This window comes from Erinaceus europaeus, chromosome X (assembly GCF_950295315.1).
Source record: "Erinaceus europaeus chromosome X, mEriEur2.1, whole genome shotgun sequence".
Taxonomy (NCBI): Eukaryota; Metazoa; Chordata; class Mammalia; order Eulipotyphla; family Erinaceidae; genus Erinaceus; species Erinaceus europaeus.
Genome location: NC_080185.1, coordinates 95,918,915 through 95,941,596, shown reverse-complemented (window position 1 = coordinate 95,941,596; position 22,682 = coordinate 95,918,915). Strand labels below are relative to the sequence as shown.

The window sequence follows — 22,682 nt, the reverse complement described above, 5'->3', positions numbered from 1 at the left end:
AAAAATAAGATAATAGGGCTACCTTAAACTGAAAAGCTTCTGTACAGCAAAGGGAACCATCACCAAAACAAAAATATGCCCTACAGAATGGGAGATGATCTTTCCATTCCATACATCGATATAAAGGAATATTAACCAAAATATATAAATAACTCACTAAACTTAGCAGGGACAACAAAAACCAACACCATTAAAAATGAGAAGACATGGACAGAATCTTAAGCAAAGAAGAGATTCAGAGAGTCAACAGACATATGGAAAATGCTCAAAGTCACTGATTATGAGACAAATGCAAATAAAGACAACAATGAGATATCACTTTATATTTGTGAGAATGCTCTATATGAGAAAGGACAGAAACAACAAGTATTAGAGAGGATGTGAGGGGCAGAGTCCTTCTACACTGCTGGTGGGAATGAAGATTGGTACAATCCCTGTGGAAAACAGTCTGGAGATTCCTTGGGACACTAGAAATGGCCCTACCCTATGACCAAGTAATTTCTCTTCTGGGGATTTATTTATCCAAAGGAAGCAAAAACACCTATCCAAAGAGACTTATGTACACCTATGCTCATAGCAGCTCAATTCATAATAGGCCAAACTCAGAAGTAACCCAGACTCTCAGTGACAGCTGAATGGTCAAGAAAGCTGTGGTACATACATACACAATGGAGTGATTAAAACTCAGCTGTTAAAATGATGAAGTTATCTCCTTTTGGATGGAATTTGAAGGGATCATATTAAGGAAGGTCAGCCAAAATAAGAAGGACAAATTATTTCATTTGGATTTGGAACTCAAGAAATACAGATAGAAAGGAAAAGCACAAATAGAAACTTGGGCTGGGCAGGGTGTATTATGTCAAACCGAAGGACTCTGGGGCCCTCCCTTCTGGGGTAAGGAAGGAGGTGGAAAGGGTGTTTGGTTCTGGTATATGCTGGTGGAAATGGGGCCCAAGTTGGAGGGGAGAATGTTTTGCAGACATATTAGCGTCAAGTTAGTTACTTTTTACTTTTTAAAATTTATTTATGTATTTATTGGATAGAGACAGCCAGAAATTGAGAGGAAGGGACAGGCAGAGAAGGAGCGAGACGGAGAGACACCTGAAGGACTGCTTCACCACTTGTGAGGCTGTCTGCTTGCAGACGGGGACTGGGGTTTGAACCTGGGTCCTTGTGCATTATAATGTGTACGCTTAACCAGGTGGGGCACCGCTTGGCCCTTGGAATGAGATATAACTGGGGTTTGATGCCTGCATGACTCCACTGTTCCCAGTGATCATTTTTATAGAAGATGAGATACAGAGATAGAGAGGGAAAATGAGAGAGAGAGAGACAGACAGAAAAGGAGAGATACCTTAGCAATGCTCCACCACGCATGAAGCTCCCCCAGCTCCCTGTAAATGGGGACCAGGGACTTGAATCTGGGTTTTTATGCATGGTAACAAGTATGTTCTACTGAGTGAACCACTACCAGGAACTTAAAAATCTGCCCTTTATCTAATATAATAAATCCATATTTAGTGCCTGTTGAAATAAAAATGATATGATAAAGCATACAGATCCCTGAGAAGATTGTTAATTTTTTATTATAATACCGCTATTTCAGTTGTCCACACTACACATCTTTGGAACAGGCATTGGCCTTCTTCCCTAATATGCCCTGTCTTAACCCACTTTTACCCTACGTCTTACTGGGAATACTTATCTATTATGACTGTCAATTGAGCCAATAAACAAAGAGGGGAAGCAGGGCCCTGTGGTCATAACAGACTTCATTCTAGCTAGCATATGACATTACAACACAGGGGGAAAACAAACTCGAGACCTGAAAACTATTGCTGGAGATCAGACTTGTGCCAGAAACTAACTCACACTGCATGGGTTACTGTCAGAGTGATGTTCTTTCACTTATTTTTACTGTAACTGAGCTTTATCTATCAGCCCCAAGACCTGAACAGCAAGCCACTACTGTGGCTTCCAAGAACCTAATAAAATCGTCATTTTAACCTACCCAAACTGCTACCATTTTTTTTTTTCTAGGTCTGACAGCTGAATGTCACTTGAACATCTAGCTTCTACTCATGTTTGCAGAGGATGTGAAGAAACATCAAACTAGATTAAGAACTGTAACGAAAAAATGTACAGAAAAAAAAAGGTGAAAGGACCATCTTATAGAGCAACAAATACATTCCTGTCACTGTAAGTAATCAAATCAAATAAAGATGGCTGCTACCTGTGAGCTCCTTTACCTTAAGCCATGGGTGATTCAGTGCTTCATAAACAGTGATCCTCTCAGCTGGATCCAGCATCAGCATGCGACGCACTAGGTCTTTGGCACTTTCAGAGATATGGCTCCACTGCCTTGGATTCATCTGGAAAGGAGGAAAGGAAAAGTACAAAGTCATTTTCAGTGATATTAACATTCACTGTTTAATAGTTCTAGCCTGTTTCAGTGTGAATACACATCTCAGAGGAAAGAACGGAAATCTGACTATAAAGGCTTGCTTTTTAAGAGGTCAAATGCAATTCTCTTGCTGTGGTTCATTAGATGAGATTTTGCAGCAGCAGTCCTTATGGATGTTCTTGTTTTCACATAAGCTATATATTTCATAATTGAAGAACTGGTTGTGAAGGATTCTTTTTTTTTTTTTTTAACCAGAGAACTGATTAGCTCTGTCTTATGGTGGTGTGGGGGTTTGAACCTGGGACTTCAAAACCTTAGGCATGCAACCTCTGCATAACCATTATATTGTCTATCTGCACCATGATTCTATTTTCTACCTCAGCAAAAGAGACTAGACAATTTTGATCTAGGAAAAACTATATATTTTTTATTTTTTTAAAAATAATTTATACTTTTAAGAATATTTTATTTTTCTTTATTTTTAACAAGAGAGAAAAGGAAAGAACATACAGAGAGAAAGGTAAGAGGACTGCAAAGTTCTGGCTTATGGTGGTACTGGGGATTGAACCAGGGACCTCAGAACCTTAGACATGAGAGTACTTAGCATAACCATTATTATCCTGTCTCCCTAGCCCAGAACTACAAACATTTAAATTAAAAAATACAAGGACATTCTTTAAAATTTTTTTTTAAAATTATCTTTATTGGATATAGACAGCCAGAAATTGAGAGGGAGAAGGAGACAGAGAGACACCTGCAGCACTGCTTTACCACAGCAGTGTAAAGCTTTCACCCTGCAGGTGGGGACCAGAGTTTTGAACGTGGGTCCTTGTGCATTGTAACATGTGCGCTCAACCAGGTGTGCCACTACCTGGTCCCCCAACATCATTTGTTTAAGAGACTTTCTTTTCCCCAATGGGCAGTTTTGGCCCCTTTGTCGTATATAATATGCCTATACAATGTGGGTTTAGTTCTGGGCTTTCTATCCTGTTCCATTAGTTCATATTTCAAAGACATTTTTATTGTTTTGTTTTAAAAAATTGAGATTAGCACTCATTACGAAGCTGTGCAAAGTTATTGATCTAATAACTTATGTACTGTGCTGAGTGTTGTTACTTTTGTCCTTCATTCTGAAATGACACAAGTGAGCCACAAAGGTTATCTAAATACAAATTAGAAAAAAATAAATGTTCTTGTGGTCTGGGAGATGGTGTATAGATAAAGCATTGGATTCTCAAGCATGAGGTTCTGAGTTTGATCCCAAGCAGCACATGTACCAGAGTGATGTCTGGTTCTTTCACTCTCTTCTTCTGTCTTTCTCACTAATAAAGAAAATCTTAAAAAAAGAAATGTTCAAAAGGCACAGAACTTGTAAGAAAGGCTGTGGACCTATGAGCAAAAGAACTGAAAGATTCCTGGGAAAAAGTCTGAGACCAGGAACCAGGAAACAAAAGAGAAAAGGATGCATAACTTACAGTTTTGAAAGCAAGTGGGGAACAGGAGGATAAAGACAGAGAAGACTCTTATTCCCTATTTAGTCGGGAAGCTGACTGATCTGGTGAGTAATGTGAGTGAGTTCCCTGAACACAGGCATGTTAATCAACAGCATGGTTTCAATCAGCAGAAACCTGTCTAATCTTATAAAGGAGAAGGGAATAGAGACTACAACAACTTAAAAGTCAAGCAAAGGGTCAGGGTGATAGTGCACATAGTTGAGCACACATTATCATGCGCAAGCACCTGGGTTCAAATCCCTGCTCCCCACCTGCAGGAAGGGTGCTTCACGAGCAGAGGGAAAAAAAAAAGGCAGGGGATGGCCATAGGGAGTGGTAGATTCATAGTGCTGGTACTGAGCCCCATCGATAAGCCTGGTGACAAAATAAACAAATCAGTAAAGCTAAGTGAAATTAGAGTTAGTACTAGACACTTGACTCTGAGTGAGGTTTTCGTTAAGGATGTCTTGAGAATTAAGGGGTGAGGGAGTTGGGCGGTAGCACAGTGGGTTAAGAGCACGTGGTGCAAAGCGCAAGGACTGGCGTAAGGATCCCGGTTGGAGCCCCCAGATCCCCACCTGCAGGGTTGTCACTTCACAGGTGATGAAGCAGGTCTGCAGGTGTCTGTCTTTCTCTCCCCCTCTCTGTCTTCCTCTCCTCTCTCCATTTCTCTCTGTCCTATCCAACAACGACGACATCAATAACGACAATAATAACTACAACAATTATAAAAAAAAAACAAGGGGGAACAAAATGGAAAATGACTAAAAAAACAAAAATCAAGGGGTGAGCTGCTGCAAATTCCAAATGACAGTTACTGCTGTTTATGAGATTTATTAATTAAAACAAACGCTAACAGACTGTTGAAATTCAACATTGATAATTCATCCTATTGAAACTGTGCTCAATGAACCAGTCTGAAATAAGGTGATGATTGGCTAAAATCTGGATAGCCTTACTCCCTCTCCTCAGTCTTGAGGCTGATGTGTTCTTTAAAATCTGAGAGATCTGTATTCAGGAAAGTTGTAGAGGAATCATTTCAAAGTAGTTGTAAGCCTTCAGAAGTGAGTAGAAGTTGAGAAATATATCCCCCCCCCATCTAGAACAGTGGGGGCTGGGGAGATGTCATAATGGTTCTGCAAATGACTTTCACGCCTGAGGATGAGTTCCCAGGTTCAGTCTCCAGCACTACCATAAACCAGAGCTGAGCAACACTCTGGTCTCTGTCTCTGATTAAAATAATGTAAATATTTTTTTAAAAGTAGGTGAGGGTGGGGGAGATAGCATATGGATCACACAAAAAGATTTTCATGCCAGATGCTCTACAAATCCAATGTTCAACCCCACCCTCGACCTCACTATAAGCCAAAGCTGAACAGTGCTCTGGTACAAAAACAAAACAAAGAATAGTAGGTGAAATTTGAAAGACTGAGTAGAAAATAGTCTCACTTATTTGAAAGGTTAGACTCCTTCTGTCTACCTATCAACCGGTTACCTGTTAGAATGCTTTAATACTGTCTTCTACATACTTTGAGAATGATTTTTGTTCTTTATGAAATGGTAGTAGTTTACAAATTGACAAATTAAATGTGCTACACTGAAAAGATATCATCAAAATTTTCTTGAAAATACAGAGAATATGGACTTTGTGAATACTTTTTAAGTACCACCAGCGTGAGAAAATATTTTTGAGATTTGCTTACAAAACAATATGTCAGGGAGTCGGGTGGTGGCGCAGTGGGTTAAGCGCATGTGGCGCAAAGCGCAGGGACCGGCGTAAGGATCCCGGTTCGAGCCCCCGGCTCCCCACCTGCAGGGGAGTCGCTTCACGGGCGGTGAAGCAGGTCTGCAGGTGTCTATCTTTCTCTCCCCTCTCTCTCTGTCTTCCCCTCCTCTCTCCATTTCTCTCTGTCCTATCCAACAACAAAGCAACACCAACAATGGCAATAATAACCGCAACGAGGCTGCAACAACTAGGGCAACAAAAAGGGGGAAAAATGGCCTCCAGGAGCGGTGGATTCATGGTGCAGGCACCGAGCTCAGCAATAACCCTGGAGAAAAAAAAACAAACAATATGTCAGTGGAAACAAGAGTGCAAATCTGTTGATAAGCATTAAAGCCAGGAGTTCATTATACTGTGTTATCTATCTCTCTCTCTTTTTGACTTGAAAATTTCCAATATATATATTTATTTGCCTCCAGGGTTATTGCTGGGGCTTGGTGCCTGCACTAAAAATCCAATGCTCCTGGAGGCTAATTTTCCCCTTTTTGTTGCCCTTGTTATTTTATCTTTGTTATTGCTGTCGTTGTTGGATAGGACAGAGAGGAACTGAGAAAGGATGGGAAGACAGAGAGGGGGAGAGAAAGATAGACACCTGCAGACCTGGTTCACCGCCTGTAAAGTGACCCCCCTGTAGGTGGGGAGTCGGGAGCTCAGACCCGGATCCTTATGCAAGTCCTTACACTTTGTGCCATGTGCACTTAACCTGCTGCGCTACTGCCTGGCTACCCGATTTGAAATTTTCTATAATAAGACATGAAAAAATAAATGCTGGTACAATCATAGTACAGCATATTAACGACAACGACAACAGCAATAACAAAAGGCCCACCCAGTTCTCCACAGAAGGTAGAGGCTAATCTTTATAATTCAAAGGAAGTGGCTGAGGGATAAAGAATGGGGAAGCTTACAGTGGCGGGGATGGGATATGGCACGCTGGTGGTGGGAGTTGTGTGAATTGTGCCTCTCTTATCCCACAATTTGTCTATTGGTATCAAATCACTAATAATAAAAAAAGAGAAGCTGAAAAATAAGAAAACACAAAGCAGAACTTGAACTGCATTTGGTGTATTGCACCAAAGTAAAAGACTCTCGGGTGGGAGGGAAGGTTCAGGTCCTGGAACATGATGGCACAGGAGGACCTAGAGGGGGTTGAATTGTTATGTGGAAAACTGAGAAATATTACGTATGCACAAACTACTGTATTTTACTGTTGACTGTGAACCACTAACCCCACCCCCATAAAGAATATTTTTTTAAAAAGGAAGCTACTAAAATTCTCTGGGCTTTTGTAAGGAATGCTATGAATTTAAGTGAAAGGTGAGGTTTGTTAAGGGAAAAAAATAAGCTACTAACTTCAAATATTCAAGTCTTCAGATACAGAAAATATTACACAGTTCCCATCATCCATTTGCCTATCTATAGTATTAAAAACAATGTAGAACTTTAAAATGTCATTTTTGGACATGTATGAACAGTCCAAGTTTCTTACAAAGAAACAAAAATAACTATTCAATGCTTTAAAAATAGACATCAGATACCAGAAACTGTTGGAAAGAGTTTTGCCTTGGAAAGCAGGAAGTTAGCAAGTGAACAAACACAAAGGAATCTTCTATTATTAGCAAATGTTTCTATCTCAAAGAGGCAGGTGGGAGATTTTAATGTACCTTACCTCTGTCCTAAGTTGCTATGTAGATGAGATCAGTTAATATGAATATAGTGCTTAGAACAGTTCCTGGCATATATGCATGCTACATGTGTTCAGTTATCAATGCTAGTTTTATCATGCTGAGGCATTACTAGTAATGGTTTTTTTTTATGCTAGTATCTGTGATCTCACTTAGGAAAACTCAACCAGGAAGCTGATAGGCACTCACAACTTCCAGGACTGGAAGTATATGACTACTTACAAGCCATCTCCCAAGACATTTAGTTTACCTTCACAGGATTGACTTTATTTTCCCAGTGGCTGACTGCCTCTAAGAGAAGCAGAGTCAATCCTATATTTAAAACATCTTTCTCTGTTAGCAGAGTTTCTTGGCATGTGTCTTCATCCAAGTAAGAGAAGAAGAAACCTGCATAGCCTTATAAGCTGATGATACACAGGGCAGGGAGGGGAAGAAAAAAAGTACAGACCACTCTCCCCTTCTCACCTCCACCACAAACTTCAGTTATGACGTAGGATGTGACTGTAACTATGACATGACCTTCTCTTTATTATTATTCCTTCTCTTTATTATTATTATTATTTTTCCAAGTCCCATGCAAAATTCTAACACTACCGAGGAACTGAAAAAGAAAACTTTAGGGGGCCTCATAGTTTTGTTAGTCTACTGTTTTATAAAGCTGCATGTTTGATTTCATAAACTGCCCTAATCTTCTATCTAGATACATACACTGCATGCTTTTCATACCCAGCATCCTGGTCCTTCTTAGTCACAAGTGATGGTTAGGGTGTGAAAAAGGACTCTGAGACTAACCTTAAATTGATTTCCTTTCAAGAATCCCCTAGGTCTTTTTCATCTGGCTATTCACATTGTCAGTCATGACTTTTTTCTTTCTCTTTTTTTATTTTTAAAAATTATCTTTATTTATTGGATAGAGATAGCCAGAAATCAAGAGATACAGAGGAAGAGAGACAGAGAGACACTTGCAACACTGTTTCACCACTTGCAAAGTCTTCCCCCTGCAGGTGGGGACCAGAGGCTTGAACCACCACCCGGCCCCATCAGTCATGACTCTTCTGTATGAAAGCAGTGAAGTTGCTAGTCACAAAGCTGTGACTGGTACATGAGGTATTCCAATCCAGACCAGTCAAAGACTAATATGAATGTTTAGGTCACATAAAAATGGATTTAAACTGTATTATGAAATGCAGTTGTGAAACTAGTATTTTCTTACAAATAGCACATTTTCAGTTGGATTGGCTGACTACATAAAATGCAGTAACATGCACAATAAAGCAAGAAAAAGTTAATATAAAATTAATAAAACTAGATAGAGAATTACTAAAATCACTGGCATGAAATTTCCATTTCAAATTTTAGTCAAATGAAAATCTTAAAAATGAAATGCTTTTCTCAAATTAGACAAAGAGAGGCCCTCAGAAGTTTATTTTCTAGCTTAGCTCGAATAAACAGGCTTGATCATAAGATAGCGAATAGGTACTTCAAAATCTGGTTTCAGGTCTGTCAACAAGCCCTTACCCAGGGTAAAATGAAAGGTCAACTTCTATGGCTACATAGCCCAAGGGTCACTGTATTTTCTTTCCCGAAGTCAGAATTTTATTTGAAATAAGGCATTAACCAGATAATTTCTTTGACTTAACTAAATGTGGAGTTGCCAGACTGTATTTGTGTTAAAAATATCTGACCTGTAATATGGTTTTGTGATTCCGAGGGGCCCGGCTTTTTTTAATTTTTAAAATGCAAGATTCTTTTTTTGGCCAATATCAATAAAACATTACTGTAAAATTTAAAAAAAATTAAAACCTACCATTCATCTTTATTGTAATTTGCTATATGAAAAACTGTACAAAGTATAATCTACAAGACTTCACAACAATATAGAAACATTCAGTAGAATTTTTATGATGGGGACTAAATCAAATTGGGAAGATAATATAAAGAATATTACTGGGACAAATACAATCTGAACACCGATTTATCCAGGTGTCATTGATAAATTTCCTGACCTTGCAATGACTACTGTTGCTACTTGAGAACATGTTGTACTTTGGGAAATACACAATAACATATTAAATGGCAATGAGTTCAACATCTCCAAACTGATATCAAAGGGGCTCAGGACTCTTAAAATACGGACTCCCATGTGGGGCAGAGAGACATATTCATGCCTGGTCTCTGGTCTTCACACTATGTCAAGAGGGCAAGGGTTCCTATTTTCTGGACTAAACACAGTTGCAATTCAAAGTAGTGGCAGACTTTAGTTAAAGAGAGAATGGGTAGGGAGAGGCAATGCAACCGTTATTTAAGGCCAGTTTCCTCTCTCCCATCTAGACAAAAGCTAACAGAGACTCATAAATATACTTGAGACCTATGTAGCCTAACAAGGTTAGTGAACAATGATAATGCAAAATAACTCGTATATGAGTGGGTAACTACAAGGCAATCAATAACCAATCCAAAGACAGTTAATGTCAAACAACGTATCTTTTTTGGAATAATTTACTCTCAGTGGAAAAAAAAACATGTATAATATGTTACCTTGTATTTTCCTTTAATGATGCCTTCAAACAATCTTTCCTTGGTTCCATAAAAAGGCAAACAACCACTTAGCAGGATAAACAGGATCACGCCACAACCCCAGACATCAACTGGTTTTCCATATGGCTCTCTTTTGACAACTTCCGGGGCCATAAAATGAGGTGTACCCACACGTCCTATTTTTTAAAAACAATAGCATCATTGTTAAGAACAAAGTTTATATAAAATGGGATCTCCCCACCTGAAAACTGAAAATAACAGAGAAGTTTAACACTTTTTATTTTCTGTCAAAACCTCCCTTCTTCATAAAATCAAGCTGAGACAGGAAAGAAAGATCCATCTGATCACCTTGTTAAAATGTTGAATAGTCATTTTGTCTTCTGACATTGACAGTCCCTACTGAATTTGGTAGGGTCTAGGTGTTCTGCTTCATGAAGTTTACGATGTATAATTTTCACATATTTGAAAAACAACTACAAATACAGAGCAGAGGTGGAGTTAGCTGAGCTGGGAGGGCTAACCCGGATGGGGACAAGGAAGGGTGGTGAGGGGGCAGGAGAAACCTGTGGAGAAGCAAGATCATCTTTGACAGTCTAATGGAAATTCTCAAATTAAACTTAATGCTGGGAATTTTTATTTGAAATATTCAGTTGAGCTTGAAATTCTGTTCACCTGATTTTCAGAGCTGATTGTAACTATTAACAATGGGTTAGTGGCATTTTGTTATAGTAGGATTTTTTTTTTAGCTTCTTCTGAATGCTAACATTTGAAGAGAATGAGATAAAATATATAACAAAAGGCATTAAAGGAGAAGAGAAACAGAGACTGGGACCCACAAAGATGAAAACACATTAAAAAATACACACACACACACATACACACACACACACACACACACACACACACACACATAACAAAAGAAAGCAAAAACATGAAGTTACTTCCATTCAATCTTCGTTTGATCTCCATTTCTTTCTATCTATTTCTCTTTGTCTTAAAATCAGTGATTTGATAATGGTTTATAAGATTTTAAGATTTTAAGGGTATAGTTCTACACTGCATCCACCACTGAAGTTCTGTCACCTTGCTCCCCTACAATAATTGGCACAGTTCTCACAAAGTCTTAGAGATAATATGACTGGCCTCCATTTTTGTTGGAGTTTCTTTTAAATCCTCCTACCAAAACTAGCTGTTAGGAAGGCATCTGACAGCTGATTACCCTAGAGACAACCTTTTATTTTTTACTATGGAATAAAGGGTTTAGAACTTGTAGGGAAATTATTGCAGGAAGGGGGTCCTGTCCACCAGATTTTGCAGCTCTTACAACTCCACAATGGTTCCCCTCCTCTCTCTAACAACACAGAGTCCATGATAAATTGTACTTTGAAGACTGAATAATAGTTTAGAGCTCAGAAATGTGGTTCACAGTTTGGAAAAAAAAAACCTTTAGAGATCTTCTATCAATAATTGTGTGTGTGTGTGTGTGTGTGTGTGTGTGAAGAGAACATCATAAAGTTATGTTAGTGACCATCGAACTTAAAATTGAGCAGGCTAAAGCAGTACATAGCTTGTGCGGTGGGGATATTCCTTTGTTGTAGATCGTTGTGGTTCCGCTCCTTCTCGCCTAATAGCAGAGGTTTAGTTTAGGGCTCATGGAGTGAAAAGATTTTCATGTGAAATGTACAATACATCAGGGGAAACAGTACTGAGTAGAAGGAAATGTTTTAATTTCCATACCGCCACATTTTGCTTCATCAGGTAACGTCGAGAAGCTTTAGTAATGACAGCTATGCTTCTTGCTTTGTTAACAGACTTGACAGGGTAGGGCTGTTGGAAAATTTATTTTGTTCTTATGGGTAAGGGCTGGCAAAAGTAGGGAGAAGCAAGGCAAATGATCAGTAACCAGCCCCGGGCACAGTTACTAGGGTAAGTCCCGAAGGGGAGGGGAGTCGTGGAGATGAATGAAGTGAGAGACACGTCAGCTGCTTCAAGTGCAGGAGAGAGGCACCTCTGGCCTCTGTCTGCAGAGGTTTATTATTTAAACAGTTTTCACAGGGATACAGATGACATCATGCAAGACTATTAACAATCAAAATAACTCCAGACATTATTATCATTATAGGCATGTTCTCCTTGGAAGGTTCTTTGGTCTTGAGACAGCCTACCCTCCCCTGGGTTTTGACCATCTGTGTGGCCTTGGTGTGGCCAAAATAACTTCAAACATTATCCTCTTTGTTTCAGCTGTCTGTGTTGGTTAGCATATCTTTTCTGGAGCTCAGTCTATCAGCTTTTCTTCTTAACCCATTCTTGGATGGGTCCAACTAAGTAACACTTTTCTAATATCTAGCAAATTGTCTACCTAGAAAAATCTGCTGTAAAGTAAGCACACACCATGAGGGCTCTCTTCTGGCTAACCTTTGAATATATGAGAGTTCACTAGCTTTTGCCTACATGAAAGTTTACTAACTTCTACTCATTAACCCTTACACTAGCTATTTAACTATACATCCTCTATATTCACCATAGATGCCTGTAAGTGAGGCAGCAGGTTTGTGGGTGAGGGTAAGCAATAGGGCCTCTATATAAATAGGTGAAGACCACAGTCTATCACTCATACTATAAGCCACCCATAATTCTGGTTTTTGGTCTGAGTCCAGCTCATTGAGAAGCTGTAATGGTAACAAATAGCTCTTTTTCTGAAAGCCTTTCAATGGGTACAGCAGCTTCTGCTCCTAGGCCATTTTTAGCCTTGTTACACTCACTGCCATAATTGTTGTCACTATGTACTTCCCCTGGGGATCTCTTTCTATGGTCCCCAGGTAATATTTGTGTATATGCAATACAGCCAATAAGCCCTCAAATTATCAGTGTAATTAAAAACAAATAGTTTCGGTTTAGTTTAGAACTTCCCACTCTGCAGTAGGTTCCAGTCTGTTCGGACTTTGTCTGGCAACAGACATGATGTTACCTCCGCCATTACACAAAAAGGATGGATAGTTTCAGTTCGGTCCTCGCTTGCTTGGACTTTGTGTGACATAAGCTGTGACGTCACCTCCACCAGATCAGGGTACCAGTATGGCACCTGCTGATACTCTGAATCTCAGCTTGATTCCTAGTTCTGACACAAGACCATTTCCTACTTACTTCAGGAATAGTGAAAGACACCACAAACAGTGTTAGCAATTGCTGGAGGTTACTTACATTTACCTGGACAGAAATTTGCCCTGCTCTGGAGAAACACTATTTATCCTTGAGGAAGATGCATATTTTTAGGTTAAGAATGTGCTCATAGGTGCCAGTGGGAAATACTACTATATAAAGAATATTTAAGAGTGCTCTTTTAAAATTCATACAGGGTGGGGGAGACAACATAATGGTTGCAAAAAACTTGTGTGTCTGAGGCTCTGAAGTTCCAGGTTCAATCCCCTGCACTACAATAAGCCAAAGATGTACAGTGCTCTGGCAAAATAAATAAGCAAGGAAGAAAAGAGGAAAGGAGGAAAGAAATAAGGAAGAATGAAAGAAAGAAAGAAAGAAAGAAAGGAAGGAAGGAAGGAAGGAAGAAAAGAAAGACGTAGCTGTGCAGTGGTGCACCTGGTTAAGTGCACAGAGTACTAAGCGCAAGGACCCATGTAAGGATCGGAGATTGAGCCCCCCTTCCCCTCCTGCAGGGGGGACCTTCACAAGCAGTGAGACAGGTCTGCAGGTGTCTATCTTTCTCTCTCCCTCTGTCTCCTCCTCCTTTCTCAATTTTTCTCTGTCCTATCCAATAAAATGGAAAAATTGGCTGCCTCAAGCCCTAGCGATAACCCTAAAGGCAAAAAAAAAAAAAAAAAAAAAAAAAGGAAACAAACAAACAAATAGGAGATTTCTGGAGGCATGGCTGTGGAATAACAGTGGTCTCACTTTGCTCTCCTCACTCAACTAGAAAAAGCAACGAAAATCTCCTGAAAACGCAACAAAATACAATCAGAATTTCTTCAGAAACTCACCAAGCCATAGGTGCTTACATGCATGGTCAGTGGATGTAAAAGGGGTGACAGTGAGATTAGCAGGGCTCAAAAAGTCGTACTCAGTGATAGCTTGCGCCAAACCAGGATTTACTCAGTAGAGCACATGGCCTGTGGTAGGAAAGTGGATCTGGGTGCTTAACCTGGAAACTTAGGAGCAACAGGATATAAAATTGGCCACAAGGACCAATAAGTGTTTAAAGGAAAAAAAAAAATCTAGCTGAAATTAAAGGTCTGATCAGTTCATGCTCCCACAGCGAGCTAGACAAATAAATCCCAGCCAATTTCTGATGTTATGTCAAGCGATTAGCAGCTAAGGAGCACATCACCCTGGGGGACTGAGTTAAAGCAACAACAGTTTTAAAAAATCACCTAAAAACTCGCCAATTTACAACTGTGACTTTGTAAGTAACTCAGTTAGCCACCAGTGGGTACAGTCAAGCAGAGTCAGGAGTGAGGCTCAACATTTTAAGAGTCTTGCTCAGTGGCAGTGGGCACCAAGACAAGTAGGAAACATATATACAGTAGGCAAAACCACCCATGTACAGTAACAAGCAGGAAAAGAGTCAACAAGAGCACAAAACAATCTTGAAACAAAAAGCCAGAATGGCTATAAGCAAACCACATTTATCAATAATCACCCTAAATGTGAATGGCTCAAACTCAAACTCACCAGTCTAAAGATTCACAGTGATTGAATGGATTAAAAAACAAGATCCATCTATTATATGTCTCCAGGAAACACACATTCAAAAGAAAGACAAACAGAAAGTTCTGGGTGACAGGCTGGAACAAGGTATTCCTAGCCAATAATGCAAACAAAAAGGTAGGAAAAGCTATTGCTTTAGCAGATAAAATAGACTTTCAGACAAAGAAGGTGAAAGGAGACAGACATGGACACTACATATTGGTCAGAGGATCAGTCCAACAGGAAGATATATATAACCATTGTCAATATATATGCTTCCAATATGTGTGTACCCAAATATATATTAAAAACGTACTTATTGATCTTAAAGGAGACACTGACAGCAACATAGTATTAGTAGGAGACTTCAACACATCACTCACAGCAAGAGACAGATCATCAGGACAGAAAATAAACAAGAAAACAGAGGCCTTAAATGAACTCCCCAAAGCAGGAAAGGACTCTACCAGAAAAGAAAACTATAGACTTTTATGTCCTTGATGCACACTGATGCAAAGATCCTGTAAGACCATGGCACACTGAATTCAATAACATACCAACAAATTAATTCACCAAGGCCAACTGGGATTCATCCCTTGCTGGTTCAACACCCACAAGTCCATCAATATAATTAAGACTTTCTCCTTAAATTCAGGAACCAGATGAGAAGGTCTACTATCTCCACTATGACTCAACAGAGTCCTTGAGATCCTCACCACTGCAGTCAGACAAGAAAGAGGTATCTAACACACACAGATTAGAAAAGAAGAAATCGGGAGTCGGGTGGTAGAGCAGCAGGTTAAGCGCACATGGCACGAAGCGCAAGGACCCGAGTAAGAATCCGGGTTCCAGCAGGTGGGGAGTCACTTCACAAGCGGTGAAGCAGGTCTGCAGGTGTCTATCTTTCTTTCTTTTTTTTTTAAAAGATTTTATTTATTTATTCATGAAGAAGCTAAGAGGAGAGAAAGAACCAGACATCACTCTGGTACATGTGCTGTCGGGGGATTGAACTCTGGACCTCATGCTCAAGAGTCAAAGGCTTTATCCACTGCGCCACCTCCTGGACCACACAGGTGTCTATCTTTCTCTCCCTCTCTCTGTCTTCCCCTCCTCTCTCCATTTCTCTCTGTCCTATCCAACAACAATGACATCAATAACAACAATAATAAAACAACAAGGGCAACAAAAGGGAATAAATAAAAATAAATAAAAAAGAAAAACATACAAAAAAAGAAAGGAAGAAATTAAATTATCACTACTTATTGATGACATAATAATACACCTAGAGAACCCCAAAGACTCCACTAAAAACTACTGGAAATAACTAATAAATTCAATAAAGTAGAAGGATACAAAATCAACACACATTAATCGGTGGCATTTCTGTATACATAGGGAGACAGAGAAACGGAAAATACAAAATTCAATCCCATTTAGGGTCAAACCAAAAAAGATAAAATAACTTGGGGTGAATCTCCTGAAGGAAGTGAAGGGCCTTTACAGTGAAAACTATAGGAATTGTTAAAAGAAATAGAGAAAGACACACAGGTGGAAGAACATCCCTTGTTCCTTTATTGGAAGACTAAACATTATTAAAATGGCCGTTCTGCTGAAAGCAACCTATAATTTCAATGCAAATCCTATCAAGACATTTTAAAATCCTATCATGGCATTTTTAAAGCAAATTGAACGACTTGTCCAAAAATGTGTGGAACCACAAAAAACCATGAATTGCCAAAGCAGTTCTGAGAAAAAAAAAAAAGGAAAAATATGGAGGTATTATATTCAACTTCAGTTTATTCCACAAAGCAACAGTAATAAAAACAGTATGGAAATGGAATAAAAATGGATACTTGGATCAGTGGAGCAGAATCAAAAGCCCGGAAACGTGCCCACACGTATACAATTACCAAGTATATGACAAAGAGAACAAAGCCATTCAGTGGGGTAAAGACGGTCTCTTCAACAAATGGTGCTGGGATAATTGGATAGCCACATGGAGAAAAGTGCAACTAGACCACCACCTAACACTGTACACCAACGTCCTATCAAAATGGATTAAAGATCTAGATGTTAAACCAGAAACTTTAAAATTTATAGAAGACAATGTTGGTGAAACTTTGCAGGACCTTCACATCAAAGAAGTATTTCCTGGGCATGGGAAATGAAAACAAGAGTAAATAAGTGGGATTACATAAAACTAAAAAGCTTCTATATATCAAAAGCAAACTGCACAAGGATAGCCAGGCAACCCAGTAAATGAGAGATATTTGTACATCATACATCCCAGAAGTGACTGATAGCAAATATCTATACAGACATGGTGCAGATCAAAAGATACAAAAAGACCCCCCCCCAAAGTGGGCCGACGAACTAAAGACATGGTTTTCTAAAGAAGAGATAGATACACATGGCCCACAGACATATGAAGAATTGCTCCACTTCACTTGTCATTAGAAAAATGCAAATTAAAACTATGCTGAGATACCATCTCACACCTGAGAGAATGGTTTACATCTACAAACCAGGGAATGACAGGTGTTGGAGAGATTATGGAGAAAGGGAATTCTGCTTCACTGCTAGTGGGAATGCAAACTGGAACAGCCCCTTTGGAAGACTGTATGGAGAGTTCTTAAACAAATAAAAATGGAGTTACCTTATGATCCAGTGAAACCACTCTTAGGCATATATCCAAAAGACACTGAAATTCTAATTCAAAGGGACATATGTACCCCTATGTTCACAGCTGTGTTATTCACAATAGCCAAAGAGCAGACACAGTCTAAATGCCCATCAACAGATGACTGGCTGAAAAAGTTATAGCATGCATATTCCATGGACTATTACTCTGTGATTAAAAATGATATCGTGTCCTTTGGGACAAAATGGATGGGAGTGGGGGTGATTATGCTTAGCAAAATGAGTGAAGAGATGAAAGACAACTACCAGATGGTTTCCGTCATGTGTGGAATTTAGAGATCTGATATAGGGGGATGGGCGTTGGCATACCTAGTTAGACGCACATAGTACAAAGCACAAGCATTCAGGTTTGAGCTGCTGGCTCTCCACCTGCATGGGGGTGTCACTTCAAAAGTAGTGAAGCAGGGTTGCAGGTGTCTCTCTTTCTCTCTCTTCTTTACTATCTCCCCCTCCTCTCTCAATTTCTCTCTGTCCTATCCAATGAAATGGAAAAAAAAACTGGCCACCAGCAGCTGTGGTTTTGTAGTGCCGGCACTGAACCTCAGCAATAACCCTGGAGGCAAAAACAAAAACAAAAACAAACAAACAAAAAAACCAAAAAAACTGATATACATGAACTTGAAAAAAAAAAAAACAGAAGCAAGCAGACTGTTTCTTAGACTTGTGAGAACTGTAGTGATTATCTCTTTGGGAGGTGAGATTTGATGGTGGTGTGTTGTGGAACTATACACTGTAATCTTAAAATCTTGTAACCTACTATTTATTACAGATAAAAAACTACAACAAACAAATTCATACCAAAGGAACGGACTTAACTCTTAACATGTACTGACTCTACTCCCTCCAAACACTTTGTTTGTTATCATTGAACTTTTCCTTCATTGTGGTCATCTGATTATTATGACACTGACCACAAAATTCTAAGAACAGGAAGCCAATTACCAAAGCAAATTAAATGTCATTGTATATGAGATCCATCAGATATTTGAGTACTAGCTATTTTGATAGTATTATAAAATCGTATTACCCAGAATCTCAGGAAGGTGAGTTCTTGAACTCCCATAAATAACTATAATTACATATCCAATACCTTAGGACTTGCAATCGTTATGCACATAAACATTTTTTACTTTAGCAATTTTGGACAGTTATCTTTATACAATTTTCTAACTTACACAAGATGCTGTACATGATTTGACCTTTTCTGATGACTCAGAATTGTCATTGTGGATATTGATGAAAGAACTATACTAGAATTTCCCAATTATAGAGGTATTGATTTCTTTAGTATTTAAAAAAAGGTTCTTGTGGTCTTAAAAGTTTTGGCATTCTCTCTCTCTCTCTCTCTCCATATACAGACATTAAATTTATATATACATATAATTTCTCTCTCTCCATATGCATACATTAAATTTATATATACATATAATTTTCAAATTAGTGATTTAATAGTTGTTTATAAGATCATCAGATTATAGGGCATAGCTCCACCCTGCACTCAAAGTTCTATGTCCTTACTCTCCCAATGATAACCACGATAGTTTTCACATTTTATTCAGTATATTTTTTTTCCTGTCATGTTCTCATTTTTCTTCTCTCACTATGTTAATTAAGCTCTGAATTCTCTTGCTTTGTTGCAATAAGAAGCCAGACTTCGAAAAATCAGTTTTAAAAACTATACTAAACTTGCAGTTTTGTAAAAATTGTTTGAAATGATTAGCTGGGGGTTGGGGGAAACAGGATACATAGGACCTTGAGTAGATTACCCACACTGCATGTAGTAGAACATGTGATGGCATATGTGACAAAGCAGTGCTCTGATCTTTTTCTATGTGTCATAAAAAGTAATCTTGGAATGATTAGCTGAAAGAGAACGTAAAACTAGCCAAAAAGATAGTTTTTGATTTAGTTTTAGAGGGCAATGTAGTGAAATAATAAAGTATACACACTGTGACTTGTGGGTTGTTTATCAGAAGATGACCTATGACGATACTGCTTTGATATTTTAGTGAAAGTGAATTAAATAAAATATCTATTTGAATTGAGTATATCCAACTACTGACAGTGACACATTTAAATAGGTTCTGTTGACATCTTTCCTCTTTGTGAAGCTTGGAAGTCTTTGGATATTTAAAAGAGGTCATAACTAGAGACTGATGATTTCTAGAATGATGTAATTTACAAAACTTAAGCAAAGAACTAAAAACAGGGTGGTATTCTGAGCTGCAGTCTATTAAAAGGAATAACTTTCAAAAAATTACTTGAATCTGTAATTAGCACTCACCTCTGTACACTGGTGAAGAAAGTTTCTATTTTAACTTTTATTTTCCCCCTCGGGTATGGGAAATTTCTAATTATGCTTTTCTTTAACTACTGATTTAGAAAAAAATCAGTCTGCATTCACACCTGCTTGTTCTCCCCAAATACAAGCTGATGGTGTGGGTAGGACTCTTCAAGTAATGGAAAGAGGAAAGCAGGATGGAATTAAACAACAGCTAGAGATATGACCCTGCAAGTGGCTGGTGCACACAGTTAGATTCAATAGAGCTGTCCTTCAACTTTATTTTTGCTGTTGTTGTTGTTGATGATGATGATGTCATCAGTGTTGGATAGCACAGAGAGAACTGGAGAGAGGAGGGGGAGACAGAGAGGGGGAGAGAAAGAGAGACACCTGCAGACCTGCTTCACCGCCTGTGAAGCGACTCCCCCGTAGGTGGGGAGCCGGGGACTCGAACCCGGATCCTTACAGAAGTCCTTGCGCTTCGTGCCACGTGCACTTAACCCGCTGCGCTACCGCCGGACCCCCGTCCTTCAACTTCGAATGGTAGTTTGCACTAAATATCTTTTTTGAATACTGTTTTAGTTTCTATATGTAGGATTTCTTCTTTGTTGTGTGCTTGGAGACACAAAGAGCAAGAGTCTGTTCTTGAAGGACCAAAAACTGAGTGCAGAGGAGGACCTAATGGGGGTTGTATTGTTATGTGGAAAACTGGAAAATGTTATGCATGTACAAACTATTGTATTTACTGGCAACTGTAAAACATTAATTCCGCAATAAAGAATTTTTTTTAAAAAGGACTAAAGGGGGTGGGGCGGCAGCACAGCGGGTTAAGCGCACGTGGCACAAAGGGCAAGGACTGCTGGAAGGATGCCAGTTGAGCCTCCAGCTTCCCACCTGTGTGGGAATCGCTTTAATGGCTGTGAAGCAGGTCTGCAGGTGTCTATCTTTCTCTCCCCCTCTCTGTCTTCCCCTCCTCTCTCCATTTCTCTCTGTCCTATCCAACAACGAACGACATCAACAACAACAATAACCACAACAAGGCTAAAACAAGGGCAACAAAAGGGGGAAAATGGCCTCCAGGAGCAGTGGATTCATGGTGCAGGCACTGAGCCCCAGCAATAACCCTGGAGGCAAAAAAAAAAAAAAAGGTCCAAAAACTCTAGTTATGAGTATGGAGTTATTAAATAATGAACTGTATGACAACACTTTTGGGGGGTAGAATGAGGTATGAAATACTAAGAATGGGTTAATAGTTACTTTGAAATTTTCACATCAGCTTGAAAGTGACCTGTTTTGAATGTGACCTTTTTTTTTTTCTTTACGGGGGATATGGATATTATTACAGTTGTTGACTCATAGGTACAATTTATCATCTTCCTGTGACAGGTATCTGTAAAGGTCCTTTCCCACCATCATGCATCAGGAAACGTTTTAAAGAAATTGATCTTACCTCCAGCAACAAGTCCAGACTCTCCTAATTGAATAGCTACTCCAAAGCCCCCAAGTTTAACAGGTGCTGAATTTTCCTTTGAAGCAAGGAGAACACAGTGGGGCTAAAAAGAAAAACAGACAAGAAAACAAATCCAAATTAAGGATTAATTGAAGATGGAGAATTCAGTGTACACACACCAAATAATACAGCCACTGACACATAGCAACATAAACCTCTGGAATTGCTTGGCATGCTTGAATTTTTTTGTCCTATTCTCACCTCTGGAGAGACTTACCTGTTCTATCCAATAAATTTCACGAATTTGTTATTCCCAAGATTGGGTGTGGTATAAGAATTCTCTAGAAGACAGAGGTGTTCAAGAATCACAGATATTTCCTGCTTTTTAACACAACATTCCCTCTTCTTTTGAGTAACAATCTACAGTGGTTTAAGCAAAACAACCCACTTCATACCTTCTGCCAAGACGTTTCTTGGCACCTCTGACTTTACCTATAGAGCTACTATATCTAGCCCTTCAGGTGCTGGTGGTCCTTTTGTACCCTCCCACCCTCTCTTTTTTCCTTATTCATTCCACCTGTAAACAAGAATCAGAGTCTAATTTAATGACTTTAATTGAACCCTACTTCTAGGACATCCAAGCTCCCCCACTCACCCCATGGGTTCATCTTTTGTTGTTGTTGTTCTGGACCTGTCTTTTCCTTTCTATGACAGCGGGAGATATGAATAAAGGAGATGGCAAGGGAAATGTCTGCTGGCCCCGAATCCATGGCAAAGACGTTTTCCTCAAGGAGTACCTGATAGATGAAGGCTCCCTATGAATGTTTCATGATCATAATGAGAGTTGCATTGTAGGACTTTGTCCTGTGCATCTGCGCCTTTCTCAGGTCTTGCTGAAGCAAATGTGAGTGATTAATTATGGGGGCATTTGATCTCTGCTCAAATCCTGTCTTTCCCCCAAATTAATGATAATACATATGACCTGATCTCAAAATTTGAGTTAGTGGGTGCCGAGCTACGGTGTACCTGGTCAAGCACACACTTGTGTTTGAGCCCCTGCTCCCTGCCTGTAGGTGGGACACTTCCACTTTACGAGTGGTAAAGCAGATCTGCAGGTGCCCTCCCTCTATATATCTTCCCCTACTCTCTCAATTTCTCTCTGTCCTATTCAATAAAATAGAAAGAAAATTAAAAAGAAAGAAAAAAATCACCGCTGGGAGTGGTGGATTTGTAGTGTTGGCACCAAGACTCAGCAATGATCCTGGTGGCAATTAAAAAGTTTTTTTTTTTGTAAATATGAGTTAGTGAAAAAGGCAACCTTCTCTCTCTTTCTTTCTTTCTTTCTTTCTTTCTTTCTTTCTTTCTTTCTTCTCCTTCTTCTTCTCCTCCTCCGCCTTCTCCTTCCTTTTTTTTTTTTTGCCTCCAGGGTTATTACTGGGGCTCGGTGCCTGCACTATGAATCCACTGCTCCTGAGGACACATTTCCCATTTTGTAGCCCTTGTTGTTACCCTTGTTGTTGTTAATGTTATTGTTGCCACCGCTGCTGTTGTTGGATAGTACAGAGAGAAATGGAGAGAGGAGGGGAAGACAGAGAGGGGGAGATAAAGATAGACACCTGCAGACCTGCTTCACTGCCTGTGAAGCGACTC

At 39.3% G+C, this 22,682-nt stretch overlaps 1 protein-coding gene across 12 annotated transcripts in view; it reads right to left on the bottom strand.

The window, feature by feature from the left end:
• The window catches only part of CASK (calcium/calmodulin dependent serine protein kinase), a 392,391-nt gene that overhangs the window by 111,620 nt on the left and 258,089 nt on the right, over positions 1 to 22,682 (bottom strand). For all 12 annotated transcript variants that reach the window (XM_060182549.1, XM_060182551.1, XM_060182553.1 and 9 more), the window contains exons 6-8: positions 21,033 to 21,135; positions 9,904 to 10,079; positions 2,250 to 2,372 (exon numbers count right to left, since the gene is read on the bottom strand). In XM_060182549.1, the coding sequence (XP_060038532.1) occupies positions 2,250 to 2,372; positions 9,904 to 10,079; positions 21,033 to 21,135 (402 nt within the window). The remainder of the gene's footprint in view (positions 1 to 2,249; positions 2,373 to 9,903; positions 10,080 to 21,032; positions 21,136 to 22,682) is intronic.